This window comes from Podarcis muralis, chromosome 10, assembly GCF_964188315.1.
Source record: "Podarcis muralis chromosome 10, rPodMur119.hap1.1, whole genome shotgun sequence".
Classification (NCBI taxonomy): domain Eukaryota; kingdom Metazoa; phylum Chordata; class Lepidosauria; order Squamata; family Lacertidae; genus Podarcis; species Podarcis muralis.
The window spans coordinates 57474797-57489772 of record NC_135664.1 but is presented as its reverse complement, the minus strand read 5'-3'; the positions used below and the strand labels follow the sequence as shown (position 1 = coordinate 57489772).

The 14976-nt window shown below is 44.4% G+C and overlaps 1 protein-coding gene across 3 annotated transcripts in view; it reads right to left on the bottom strand.

The window, feature by feature from the left end:
- TMTC1 (transmembrane O-mannosyltransferase targeting cadherins 1) overlaps positions 1 to 14976 on the bottom strand; it is a 171035-nt gene that overhangs the window by 119005 nt on the left and 37054 nt on the right. For 2 of the 3 annotated variants that reach the window (XM_077935118.1, XM_077935116.1), the window contains 3 exons: positions 12397 to 12574; positions 6787 to 6860; positions 1428 to 1604 (listed from right to left, as the gene is read on the bottom strand). In XM_077935118.1, the coding sequence (XP_077791244.1) occupies positions 1428 to 1604; positions 6787 to 6860; positions 12397 to 12552 (407 nt within the window). In that variant the 5' untranslated portion in view covers positions 12553 to 12574. The remainder of the gene's footprint in view (positions 1 to 1427; positions 1605 to 6786; positions 6861 to 12396; positions 12575 to 14976) is intronic. The other variant, XM_077935117.1, reaches the window with a different exon arrangement.

The window sequence follows — 14976 nt, the reverse complement described above, 5'->3', positions numbered from 1 at the left end:
CAGAAAGGGATCAAATACATGAACATTCCCCACACCTGGGATAAATAATTGGCAGTTCTATGAAACAGGCTTGTGTTCAATGTCAGTGCTACTAACGAGTGTCCATTAATTCCGGTGGGTCTGAGTGGAGCTTAGCTGACCACAACCCAGCAAAAATTTAATTCATTTTAATATAAATTTACAAATGTGTATGTATACAATTATATACTTTATGATTTGTTGTAGCTTGTACATTTGCTGCTGCTCTAATGGCTTGATGTCTGTTGCAGCTGTTGGTGCTGTTTCCATTATCGATCTTAAGTGTTGTTATCAGTGTAACTAGCTTATTTTATTTGGATGGAGAAATCCATCTCAATAAAGAGTGCCAGGGAAGAAGTATAGACATAAAATACTGAGCACTATAAACTGCAGCATTCATGCTGGATAACGTTAGCGCGGATATAAAGTTGTGCCACACCTGGGCCACACAGCCTAATTCCTGGAAGCTCTACAATACAGATGTGGCAGCTATATAATGTTATCGAAGCAATAAAACACAATAGTTAGCATCTGTCAATGCAGGGAGCCCATCTAGGAAAGCAGTTGAAGGAAAGAAAGATTTTCACTGAACAGTCCTAAATACCTATCAGACAACCAAGTTCTAAGGTTGTTAGGGATGATTCTGTCCAAATGGAAACACTGTGAAAAGTAGCTAATGTTTTCCTCCAGGTAGCTTGGGACAGCATAGATGGTCCCCCCCCCCAGTGGCGTAGCGTGGGGGGTGCAGGGGGGGCCCGCCGCACCGGGCGCAACATCTGGGGGTTAGGGTTAGGGGGCGCAAATCCAAGGGTTAGGGGCGCAAATCCATGGGTTAGGGGGCGCAAATTACTTGCCTTGCCCCGGGTGCTGACAACCCACGCTACGCCACTGCCCCCCCCCCCGCCACCCAAAACCTTTATTCTCACAACAACCTAGTGAGGTAGGTATGGCAGAGAGACAGTGACTGACCAAGGTGACTCAGTAACTATGTGTGGTTAGGTGGGGATTTGAACCCAAATTTATTTGGACCCAGTTCAACACTAACCATTTCTCTATCTCCTCCCCCCCCATCCTGTGTTGTTCTAGGGGTTCTCTCGACATCCCCTAGAACCAACTGGGGAGGGACACGGGGGCAGTGCACAAAGGGAGAAAGGGGGAAGCCCCATTGCACTGGTGGAAGCACTTGCCTCGTATCTCAAGTTTTAAAAATACTAGAAACTTCCTGTTTTAAAAAAAATGAAAGCTGGGGATCTGGAAATTCTTGCTGATCCAGTGAGGGCAACTGCCCCACGTCACCCCACTGTGGACACCCATGTACTGAATGTATTTATGAGCTGGTACATTTTGTGTGCGTCTATGCAAGATAGATATAGCCAAAACACTTAAACATGCAAGTTATGTTTACTTACATTCTGAGTCTATTTTGAGAAAGCAAGAAGCCATCATACACCAGGCAAACACCAAACACGGTGATCCCAGTTTCCTTCACCAGCATTGCACAGGTCCCAAGAAATAAACTAAGCAGCAAAAAGGAGGGGGAGGCAGTGGGGGGGAAATGTTCCCCAACATAAAGCTGATCCACACTCCTGCAAGGCAGAATGGAAATGGGAGAAATTACTTCAAAAAACCAAACGGCAAATGCATTTTGCTTCCTATTTGTCCATTAAGCAGATTTCATTCCCTTAAGTTATAAAACTCCCTCCCTAGTACACTGTTAATAAACAAGACTGTTTGCATCAGCAAAGTTGAAAAACAAGAACGTGCTTTTGTTAAATAAGCAGAGCGATAAGGCAAAAAGAAGAATGGGTAAAAAAAGGAAGTTATCGTAAAAGGAGGAGGGGACATATGGTTCCTTACAGAGTTACACAGACAGCATGCACATGTCTTTCCTCCCCCAAGGGGCATACAATCAACAACGGACAATAGGTGGGAAGAATATGGGCAAATGCAATCACATATTGGGCAAATGCAACTACACAATAGCCCTACTGTGTAATTACATTTGCCCGTGTATTTCCCTCTCCACTACCATTGTACAGGCACTATTCATCCCATTTTTCGTGAGAAACTAGCCTGTTTTCAGTGTTTTACCTTGCCCCCATCTCCAAAAAATTCCTATGGATTCCCATGAATTGGTGCCTACCCAAGATATACCTTGGCACCAAACAGTTGTGTACACGTGAGCTAGGAATTACTCTCCAGCCCAAGCCTTCCTGTTGTTGGAATACAGGCACTGTACAATTAAGGCCACTTGAGCTTCCAAACTGTATTTGGTCCAAAAAGGAAGCAGGGGGATATTCATTCTTGGGAAGTGATCATCTTCCCCTGACCTAAGGTTAAACTACAACCAGTAGGGGCAGTGGGGGTGTGGCGTGTATGTGCAGTCCCCCACCCCTCCAGATAGTATGACTACATATGTTATTTGAATGCATGAATAAGGCTATTTAGCCTCACATCTCATGTTCCACAAGTGACAGAAACTTGGGGGATCCAAAGAGTATGGTTCATCAAGGGGAAGTGGGAGACCACGTCCCTTCTGCCCTCTGCCATGTGGACACCTATGGGAATCACAGTTCAGTGGTGGAACACATGCTTTGCATGCAGAAACATAAGAGCCTATAGCATCAAGCCACTGGCCCATCTCGTTTAGCAGCCTGTTCTTGCAGTGACCAACCCGATCCCAAAATCAGGACTTTAACACAACAGCACTCTCTCCACCTGCAGTTCCCTCCCAAGTGGTACTCAGAACCGTGGAGGTAGAACACAGCCACCAGGGTCCAAGTTTAAGGCTTCAATCCATAGCATCCTCAGTTAAAAAGCACCAGGGAACAGGTACTGGGAGATATCTCTGTCTGAGAACTAAACAGTTTCTGTCAATTCAGAGGGGACAATACTGGGCAAGAGGGACAAACTGTCTGACTTGATTTTATAAGGCAGATTTCTATGTCCCAGTATAATCTTTATTGTCACTTCCTATACTTAACCTAAATTGGTTGTCACTACAAATGCCGAACTGGCAGATCTATGGGGCTTTCATCATAGAGATGTTAAGGGTTGAACGATGCCCTTATTTGCATTCAGAGAAAATCATGGCTTATGACAGCTTTTCAATTCCATATCAGAAATCTAGCGTGTCCCTGTAGCCCTTCCTTAGAGAGCCCCCACCCAGTGGAAGCATTTCCTGACGGAAATACAATATAAACTGACCGCCACTAACTTTATTCCAATGACATTTCCTGGAACAAAGGACAATAAGAGTTTGCAACAGCTTCTTTCATTTATAGAAACTTCTGTGGTCTATTTAGGATGGTGTTAGCAATGTGAACTCCTGCCAACCTAGCAGTTCGAAAGCATGTCAAAGTGCAAGTAGATAAATAGGTACCGCTCTGGCGGAAAGGTAAACGGCGTTTCCATGTACTGCTCTGGTTCGCCAGAAGCGTCTTAGTCATGCTGGCCACATGAACCGGAAGCTGTACGCCGGCTCCCTCGGCCAATAAAGCGAGATGAGCGCCGCAACCCCAGAGTCGGCCACGATTGGACCTAATGGTCAGGGGTCCCTTTACCTTTAGCAATGTGAACATCTAGGGGTGGTCAGAAACAAAGCATGGGATTTAATACTATACTCTTCCAGTTGTTTCATTGGCACAAGCATTGCAGCTTGCCAGATGAAGCAATCCCCTTCTCCTTCTCCGCCTGCTATTCTGGGGGTTCTCCCAACCCCATCAGAGCCATTTTTGGGGGGGAGCATAGAGAGAGACCCCCATTATGCAAATCCTTCTGCTGCTGGGGCTGGTTAGGTGAATCCCGCCCTATACGTTTAAGTTTTTAGTACAAAACAAAAGGGACCATCAACATAATGTTGCAGCGTAGACTGTCCCAGTTCAGCATTTTAGCCACAGCCGCCCTATTCCAGGCATATTCTGCTCCATTCTTTCTCCACCACCAATTCCCATTCTTTTGTCTCCTCCATTAGTCAGTCAACATTCTGCACTCACCAAATATGCTCATCTTGGGATTTCCCAAGAACACAGGAACAACATAGGAAGCTACCTTATACCAAGTCAAGTCATTTGTCCACCTAGCTTAGTAGTTTCTACAATAAGTATCAGCAGTTCTCTGGGGTTTTGGGCTGGAGAAATTCTCAGCTCCACTTGGAGATGCCAAAGATTAAACCTGGATCGTTCTGCAGATGCTCTGTCAATGAGGTACGGCCCTTCCATGGCAGGGAGGGAGTTTCTAATAGTGTTTTGTGTTTCCATAGACCCTTGCATTCTCCCAAGCTTGTTAATCCACCCTTCTTGTACATGGGTGGCACTACTCTGGTTACATGCGGATGAGCACTCACCTCTCAACACTGGAAATAGATGGAACGATACAGGTGACATCATGAGATGGAAGGGTTAAGGACAAAATCAGGGATCACGTAGTGAGGAAGGGAGATGACAGCACAATTCAAAGGGCTATGTAGACAATTGGATATGGCAACCTAGTATCACCAGCAAATGGTAAACGAAGCATAGCTGCTTCACTGTGAAGGAACTCCTCCCTGCATTGCCAAGACAACCAGACAAGGCTACCTGTCTTCTTGCACTGTGCTACAGAGGCAGTTTTATTGCTTGTTATGCTCCCAGCACAATGCAGCAACAGAATGAGCTTTGCCTGGTTATTTGGGCACCATGCAAACATTCCTGGTCCTGTTGCACCCCTAGTTTGGTAATAGAACCACCACTCTCACAATCCAATTCCAGAAGACAGGATCATTGGGCTAATCTGGAAATCCGGGGGGGGGGGGGCAAAGTAGATGTGCTGCAGTCCCAGTCAGGGAAGGAACAACAGCTCAGCAGGAGAACATCTGCTCTGCATGCAGAAGTTCACAGGTTCACTCCCCAAGCATCTCCAGGTACGACTGGGAGAGATGTCCTTCCTGAAATGGGAGATTTGCTGCTAGTCAGTGCAGACAATGCTGGGTTAGATGGGCCCAAGGGTCTGACTCAGTATAAGGCAACTTCCCTTGTCCCTGCACTCCCTCCCCCTGCCTTCCTGCCACATTCACATGTACATCCGATTTCAGCTCATTTCTATAAACTATGGAGACAAATAGCTCACATGTTGTGCTCAAGGGTTTTTTTAAAGAGTAACCGAACATACATCTGAATGCTCCCATCAACAGAAGACTGGCCTAGTTGCCGAGGTCTTGGAATGACATTTTGAGCCCACACAAACCATTACTGAAGGAGCCTTTGAAGCCCTTTTAAAGCTACTCTCAATCACTGAAAGTGGGGACACTTTTCAAAGGACGTGAAAATGTTCAGTGAACTCATCCCCATCCGATTTCAGCTCAGCTTCTCTAAACTCTTAAGACAATGCACGTTTTGCGTGAGACTTTAACAGAGTAACTGAATCCCCATCAAAGACACTGAGTCTCTCTATATACGCTGGAAAGATTTAGAAACTTGACCACAATCATGTTTGATGTTAAAAGTAAAAAAGCTTTTTAAGGGGAGTAAGCACTCTGCAAGCAGTTTGTCTTCATTGTTGTTAAGTGCCCGCAAACAAATAGTTTTAAGAGCATGCAAATTGTGATTCGTTGCTTACAGCAGAGATTCTGTGAAGCATTCGCAGTAATTACAGGACTCATTTATTTAACTATGTAATACCCTTCACTTCAGTGGGATTATTAGATATTTCATCATGTAGCCAATTCAGCCACAGACTCAAGAGTCTCAGGCAAGTGGCGTGATTCTACACAACGGTTCCATGCCGACGTGGAATTTGTTTATCTAACTTGTTTAAATATGTGCAGCCCCACTGCCCAGCCATAAAGGCTCACAAAGTGGCTTGCATATAATCAGAGGAACCAAGACCCGCAGGCATTACAATCTGAAAGACAGAGAGCAAAAGAAAAAAAAGGATGATGAGGGAAGAGGGGTGGGATGGGGAAACCAAGAAGGCACCCATTCTTAAAAAAGTTAAATAGCAGTTCTTATAATGATTGGTTGGAATGGAAACAATTTAAGGAAAGGAGGAGCCTAGCTGAGAGTTCATCCACACTTTTGTCTGTGCCGTGATTTGTAGGCACAGTTCCAAGGGGAGGTTTTTGTTGTTGTTGTCCCACCATTTCCCCTGGGAGCAGGCTCTGCTTCCTGTCTCTCTCACTGCTAGAATTCCAGGCCACATCTGGCGCCTGAGTGACCCAAAGGCCTTCCCAGATTCACTGAGGCAGAAAGCTCTGTATGTGCAAAGGGATGCTTGCACAGGTCTCCCCCCACAGCTGGAATGAAGAGGGAAGCCTGCCTGTGCGAGAGCTCTATGCATTCTTCACAGTGCTTAAGAAACTCTAAATGGGTTTTTCCTCTCTCTGCTCCACAGGCACTGATACAGGGCAGTTTTCCACACCCTCAAAATGGTACCATACCACATAACCAGGACAGCAGTTAACATCTCTGGAAAAAGCAGGTGCTTCCCACCCTCTTCCTTTGTTTTAATTAAAGAAAAGGCAGCTCAGTGGAGGGGGATAATATAGAGCACAGAAGCAGCAAGATGGCTTGACCCTTTCCTTGAGAGATCCAGCTTGCTCCTCCCCAAACCCCAACCATGAAGCTCAATAAGTGAGCTTGGGCCAGTCACTGCATCTCAGCCTAACCTACCTCACAGGGTTGTTGTTGTAGGGATTAAATGAGGAGGGATGCACAAGCTGCTTCAAGCTCCTTGGGAGAAAAAGGTGGGACATATTTTTTTAAGAACCCCATAAAACAAAAAGAGTCATACCTATTATAGGAGAGAAAAGCCAAAAGAAATAGTAGACAGGCCAAGACATCTGCTCTGCCTACTATACCCGTTACCTAAGAAGGGATGGGAAAAGAGAAACATTGTTAGAATTGTAATTAAATAAGGAAACTATACAGTATTTCAAAGCTACAGCAATGACTAATGTTGTTGCATAGGACTGCAGTAGGACATACTCCCAAAAGCACATGGTGAGAATTGCAGCCTTAGTTTTAACTAGAGGTTCATTTTCTGTATCCTCCCCTCTCCCCTCAACTTTGCCATAAGAAAAGCTGCAGCCCAAAACATCTGGAGGGCAGCAAATTGCCTAGCCCTGGCTACCATGGCATGCAAATTAGGCCAATGAGGCCCTGGAGGATGAATGAAGTGTTTCTAGAAATGGCACACATAAATAAAATACGTGAGTTATTTCAAGAGGAGTTTTAGGAAAAATGTGAGTTCAAACTGAGAAATATATTGGATTTACATTAGAAACAGACACACAAACATTCCTTGAAAGGGCTGATTCACCCCACCCTAGGGAGGTGTGTGTGTGGTGGATAAGAATTGCATTTCTGGATCTAAGATCAATCCATTCCATCATTCTGTCTCCAGCAGCGATCAGCAAAACACCCCTTGGAAATTCGTATGCAGGCCATAGCAGCAATATCCATCCTGTTGCTTGCCCATCGCATTGTAAGTAACCAGAGGTATATGCTTTCAAATACAGAGGCTCGATTTCAGCTCCAATTTCCCCCCAGCATGTGGTAAACTCTCAATCCATGCTGAAACGGAAGGCGGACACATGTGTGTAAGGGAGGGAAAGCACACACAACGTGCAAATGTGTGCACCGATAACCTGACAGTTCGCTGTTGCTGTTAAGGAATACAGCTTTGGAAGGGGCTGTTATTTTGAGCGGAGAAGTGTACAAAGAAGGCCCACAACCTCTTTCCCCAGGTCAAAGTGTCCTTCAATTTGGCCTTTTCTTCCACATGGAATCTGTGGCCCTCCAGATGTTGATTGGAACATGGCCAGGGATGATGGGAGATGCAGACTAGCAACATCTGTAAGGCATCCAGGAAGCCAGTGGGTGGAATGGGGAAATATTGGGCACAGTTCCCCTTCATCGCCCCTTCTCTGCCCACAGTAATATCCACTGGAAACAGCTTTTCCTTAGCCAAGGAGAAAGGCTGCCAGGCTACCAATGCACTCCTAGGCATGTAAAATGTGGTTTGGGCCTGAGGCTACTTCAGGTCAGCTGAAGGAGGAAGAAGGGCAAGGGATAAAAATAACTTGATGGGCAGTTTGCAAAGATGCAGATGCTCCAGAGATGGATGTAACTCTACAAGGACACATCCACATCATACATTTAAAGCACATTTAACACAAGTCCCCCCCCCCCCATAACAGTGAATCTTGGGAACCAAAGTTTGCTAATGGTGCTGGGAGTTGTGGCTCAGTGAGGGGTAAACTACAGTTCTCAGGGTTCTCTGCAGGTAGCCATGTGCTTTAAATGTATGCTGTGGATTCATCCAGTACAAGTCTACAACGCTCTTTCTATATGTAGAGAAAGAGAGAGAGATTGTCTTTAAAAAATAAAGCCCTCCCCTGTACGCTAGCACAGTAATTCCTAATGATGATAAAGTTCACCAACAAAAGGTTAGGCAATTCTCAGTTCGTACATAAATTTTGACTGTCATGAACTACTGCCATTTCCCGAGTCTCAAAACCTGGCAAATTCCTTAATGAATTTATTTGTGTTATTTCAACATGTTATCCCCTCTCAAAAATCAAGAAATTAAAAGCACCTCTCTTCAGCTATGTCTGAAGTAAGAGGAAGAACATGCAAGTGGTAGGTCTTCTGTGTGGGGAACACGGAGAAATGCTATTGGGTGACAGAGAAAAGGCGGAACTACTCAACACCTACTTTGCCTCTGTCTTCACCCAAAAGGAAAGTGATGCCCAACCTGGTGATAACAGAATAAATGATGTAAGGAGGGAGCTGAAGCCCAAGATAGGAAAAGAGGTAGTAAGGGAACATCTAGCTTCTTTAAATGAATTCAAATCTCTAGGGCCTGATGAGCTGCATCCAAGGGTACTAAAGGAGCTTCCGGGTGTAATTTCACAGCCTTTGTCTATTATCTTGGAGAATTCTTGGAGAACAGGTGAGGTCCCTACAGATGGAGGTGGGCAAATGTTGTCCCCATCTTCAAAAAGATGAAAAAGGAAGACCCAGGTAACTACCGACCGGTGAGCTTGACATCGATACCAGGGAAGGTCCTAGAACAGATACCGTAATTCAACAGTTGGTCCATTTAGAAAGGGATGCTGCGATTACTAAGACGCAGCATGGGTTTCTCAAAAATAGGTCATGCCAGACCAATATGATTTCTTTTTTTGATGGAATTACAAACTTGGTGGATCAGGGAAATGCTGTGGACATAGTGTATCTTGATTCAGTAAGGCTTTTGACAAAGTCCCCCATGATATTCTCACGAGGAAACTGGAAAAATGTGGGTTAAACGAGGTAACTGTTAGGTGGATTGGTAGCTGGTTGACCGACCAAACCCAAAGAGTACTCATTAATGGTTCCTCGTCATCCTGGAAAAAAGAGGCAAGCAGGGTGCCACAGAGTTCTGTCCTGAGCCCATTGTTGTTCAACACCTTTATAAATGACTTGGATGAAGGAATTGAGGGGATGCTCATCAAATTTGCAGATGACACCAAACTGGGAGAGCTTATGCCTCAGAAGACAGAATCAGAATTCAAAATGACCTTAATGGATTGGAGAACTGGGCACAAGTTAACAAAATGAATTTCAACAGGGACAAATGTAAGGTTCTACACTTAGGCAGCAAGAACCAGATGCACATATATAGGATGGGGGACACCTGGCTTACTAGCAGTACTTGTGAAATGGATCTAGGTGTCTTGGTGGACCACAAGCTTAACATGAGACTACAGTGTGATGCAGCAGCAAAAAAAGCTAATGCTATTCTAGGCAGCATCCACAGAAGTATAGTGTCCAGATCAAGGAAAGTAATAGTACCACTTTATTCTGCCTTAGTCAGACCATACTTGGAATACTGTGTCCAATTCTGGGCACCACAATTTAAGAAGGATGTTGAAAAGCTGGAACATGTGCAGAAGAGGGCAAGCAAGAAGATCAAGGATCTGGAAACCAAGCATTATGAGGAGCGCTTGAAGGAGCTGGGTATGTTTATCCTGGAGGAGACTGGGAGGAGCTAGGATAGCCATCTTCAAATACAGAAGACGGAACAAGCTTGTTTTCTCCTGGTCTGGAGGGTAGGACTCGAACCAATGACTTCAAGTTGAAAGAAAGAAGATTCTGACTAAACATTCAGAAAAACTTCTTGACAGTAAGAGCTGTTCAGCAGTGGAACAAACTCTCATGAGAGGTGGTGGACTCTCCTTCCTTGGAGGTTTTAAAACAGAGGTTTAGCTGAGATTCCTGTCACAGATGCTTTAGCTGAGATTCCTGCATTGCAGGGGGTTGGACTAGATGACCCTAGAGGTCCCTTCCAACTCTAAGATTCTATGATTCCATGAAACCTGGCTCATATCACAAGTTCATTCATCTTAAGAATCCAGGCATTTGCTTTGTTCTCTGCTAATTCTTACCTTAAAATAAAATTTCAAAGAACGAGTTTTCCACCCCCCTCCCTTTCTAACTTTAATGATCCCACACATACTAAAATGGTACATTATTTAAAGACTGGCTGATTAAGGCCTGAAACGCTTCGGAGGCATCTAGAAAGCTCAAGGCTCCTTTGTTATTAAAGAGCTAATCTTTCCTGAAAGGAACTCAGCAAAGAAAGCCATTTCACTCTTCCCCATCTTAAAATATTCCACACTGGCCAGGCCTCCAACGAAGTACCGGTTCGGAGGGAAATGTTGTGTAAATAATGCTGGCGATGACAAACTTCACCTCTGAATTGCGAGGGATATTTCCTAAGCATCTTAAAGCTACATCTTAAAGCTAGCTAAAAGCCTATGGCTTTCGACAGAATGGGGAAGTTCCAGGAGCCTCTGATACCTGTTAAGACTTCTCTCTCCATGAACTCCATGCAGTTCTGTTCCTCTGCCACATGGAATGCTGAGAGGGTTGTGTGGACTCTCAGGCCACCGATGCACTCAACATTTAAGAACACAGGAGGAGCCCGCTGGATCAGGCCAATGGCCCTCTAATCCAGTGGCCAATATGATGCCCATGGGAAACTCGCAAGCAGGATCCAAACACAAGAGCCCTCTCCCCTCCTGACAGGCCTTGAAATGAGATCTTCCAATGGAGTTACACCCTTGAAACAACAGTCCCAGTGTTCCTAGTTATCCCGGCTTTTAGAATTCTGACTCCAGTTCCTGAAACTGCATCGGATTTAAGTCAAATCAGAAATATTTTATCCACCCCTCGAAAAATAAAATAGAATATTGCACTCTTGGCAAACTTCAGTCAATGAACTGCAGTGTAATGGCTAAAAGACTATAAATCAGGAATCTCCAGGTAGGACTGGGAGAGACACTAGTCTGAAACCCTGGAGAGTTTCTGCCAGACCATACTGAGCTTGATGGACCAAAGGTCTGATCACTGAAACATAAAGGCAGGTTTTTATGTTCCTAAATTCACCATATAGTTCAGACAGTCTCAGCTCTTCATTTGCAATATGAGAATAATTATACTGACCTTCTTTACAGGGAAGTTTTAGGGATTACAATGTAATATCTAAGTGCCCTGAACACTCTGGCAACAATACCCTAGTACACTAGTCTATGCAGAAATAAGTTCCATTGAGTTCACTGATACTTACTCCCAGGAAAGGAATGAAATCTTTTTTAAAAAATCAGTATATAAGATATATTAGGGGAGCAGGGCTTAATATTAGCTGTGACATGCTGTTGCCAGCTCGTTTTAGAAATCAGCGCTCTAGTCACTTATAAATGAATCACAATGATTAACTGATCAATGTTTTCAGCTCTTCCAATTTGTAACCATACACACGATGCAATCTGTGGGCATGTTGCAACATTCATTATTCTCTCAAGACGTAATAAAACTTGGAGAGCTTGTTGAATGCTGGGTTACTTCTTTGTGTTAAGAGAGAGAATGCTATAGGAAGAAAAGGAAGCCAAACAATGTCTCAGCAGGACAGACATCTCAGAAGGAATTTTTTTTAAAATATATATGTATTGTGCAACTGCTAAGCGTCTCATTATTCTTTGGCGAAAAATCCTTGGTATTCGTTCCTAGCAACACTGCGTTAGGCACTTAATCAGGATCATAATTCTAGCACAAAGGCATGTATGCTTACAACTAAGCAAACCTTCTCAGGCCTAGGAATTATCATGGGGAGAGAAAATTAATTCTTCCCCTCCCTTGCCACACCAGTCCTTTTCTCTAAATACGGTGGTGCAATTCTCGCTCATCTTTTGACGCAAGCGTGCCACAGTTATCATTACTAAGCTGCTTTCTACTGAGTCAGCACAGCTCTTATCGTGGAAAAAGGGTAGATTTCCAATTACTGGGGAGGTCTGTGCTTCCACGAAGCTGGATTACAAGCCCCTTGCCCCTTTAGCTGCTTCTCCTATATACGTACGGCCTCAGTGTGAATGGGGTGGACAGCGAAGAAGAGGGCTGTGACGAAAGCCAGGCGGCTGTCCTTGAAGACGGCTTTGTCACAAGTGTACATCAGCACAAGGGTCACCAGGCAGTGCAGGACTACATTCACGGCGTGGAAATAGAAGGGGTTCATCCCAGCCAGCAATACGTTCAGCCTGTTTTTAAAAAAGAAAGAAAGCAAAACCAGAACAGTAATAAGATACCGAGCAGGAAACGGGAGTTTTGGGGAAGACAGAATATCAATTGACACATATTAAAGACGGCTTCAAATGAAGTCCACAGAAGTTACCACCGTATAAATATTTTACTGCCTGGTGATCACACATACACCATGCCTCTGGGACAGGGCAGGAGCAATTTGCAAGCCTGGCTGCAGGTTGCACATGCTACGTTGGTTTCTCATCCCCTTTGGTTTCTGCATAGATGGAAGTAAAAGGAAAGAGCTCATCAATGTACCAGTCCACTAGAGAATCCAGATCGCAGCAGGCAAGGCTTTGCAAATTTAGTCAGGAGATGGTTGTCACTGCTGGGTGGGGGCAGGACAGGGTGGGGGGAGGCTGAGAGCAAGTACAAAGAGCCTAGGGCTTAAGGGCTGGCAATTCACTCTCTCCACCCAGTTGCCAGAAAACTGCTTTTTGACTTTTGTCTTAACTTATTTCCCCTTACTGGCTGCTTTGCAGATTTTTAAGAACCACCATCTGATTTCCCCACATCCTTATTCATTGGTTACTATTTCTATAGTAGCTGCCCTTCAGTACTGCTGCTGCCAGGGCAGCAAGCCAGTTGGTGTAACAATTGAACACAGGCTTCAAACAGAATTTTGTTTGTGATTAAAACAGGAGGGCAATTAAACAAAAGGGGGAGGGAGGAATCACAGCAGAATGAAAGCTAAGAGAGCTAGCAGAGGTTTAAAGTGCTGGATAAATAAATAAAATCTCCAGCCAGCTCTGGAAAGACCCAAGGATGGTACCTGCTCTCAGGAGCAGGGATGGGATTTTCATCAGGAAAGGGGTTTTGCAATGCAGGACGACGTGTTCAAGGGCTGGCATCCTACCGTTAACCATGATTAACAGAGAGGGTGAGTCATGTCTGACCTGCTCCAAAAAGGCATTGGTCTATCAATTAAAATATAACCATGAGGTAGGCTGAGGTAAGGCAATTCCAATAATGTGATTACTAACAGCCTTGTACACAGAATGTATCAGGAATTCTAAGAAACCAGAAAATCTGTGCAATTTTGAAACCAGTGGTTAATATCAGTGCTCTTTTGAGAGGTTCAGTCCGCCATCTTGATTCAAGATGGTGTCCAATGGTATCCAAGCATAGACTTGGTGTTATAGAGGTGGACCTTTCCGCAAGCAGCACTCCCTGCTGAGATACAAGAGGCTCCATCTGTTACTGGCATTCCAGGGATGTTCACTTGATCTCTCAACCCGAGTCCCCCACTTTAATCACTGTGTTGTTCTAATGAGATTATTGTCTTGTATATTTTACAGTAACAATAATTTTTATTATATGGTCACAGATCCAATTTAAAAACTGCATGTTTTAATTATAGCAGATAATATTTCAAATGTTGTTATACCTTTAAACCACTTAGAAACCTATTCTGGCATTACAGTGGTACCTCCGGTTACAAACTTAATCCGTTCCAGAGGTCTGTTTGTAACCCAAAACCACTCGTAACATGAGGCGAGCTTTCACTAATGGCGCCTCCCACTGCTGCCGGCGCGCGACTTCCGCTCGCATCCCGGGGCAAAGTTCGCAACAAGGGGCATCTACTTCCAGGTTAGCGAAGCTCGTAACCCGCAGCGTTCGCAAGGAGGATGGTACGTAACACGAGGTTCCACTGTAAAGGATATATTCACTAATTAATTAATAATATAAGTATAGTGTTATCCCCACGCTGCTACGGCTGCTCAGAACGGTAATAATATTGGTCTTCTGATCAAGTGGTGGGAGTCTACAGACCACCATGTCCTAGTATGGCAACATTTCACATGCCTGCTAAGAATGAGAATCCACCCTGGAAGTTACTACAATATAAGAGGAGTATAGCCACTGGGTTCACATATCAATTCCAAAACCATTTTCCGATCGCACCTGTTGGGAAGGTTATTTTCTGCTATGCAGCACTGTATAGTAGGATTTCATCCCTGGTTAGATACACAACGCCAACATCAGGAAAGATGCAGGAAGAGGCAGAAGTCACCTAATCCTGCTCAGCAGGTAATTGCCAGTATATGGATCATTGACAATGACGGACTTTTTACTCCACAGCATTGTAGCACTTACCTTAAACAGCAGTGGCATTTTGCTGCAAGAATTTCATTTGTGCTACTTGTCTCTACTGAAAACAGGAATCATTACAATATAATATGCAATGTGTGCGCGCACACACATGCGCACACACACACACAGTTAATTTATGGCTGTGCACCTGCAGTCCTTAATTAAAAACTCTGAAATAACAATAAAGTTCCCTAGAACATCTGGTATTTGGGGGGGAGGGGGAGTACGGCACTCCTATCGTTAGCCTTAAGAATCTGTACCAGAT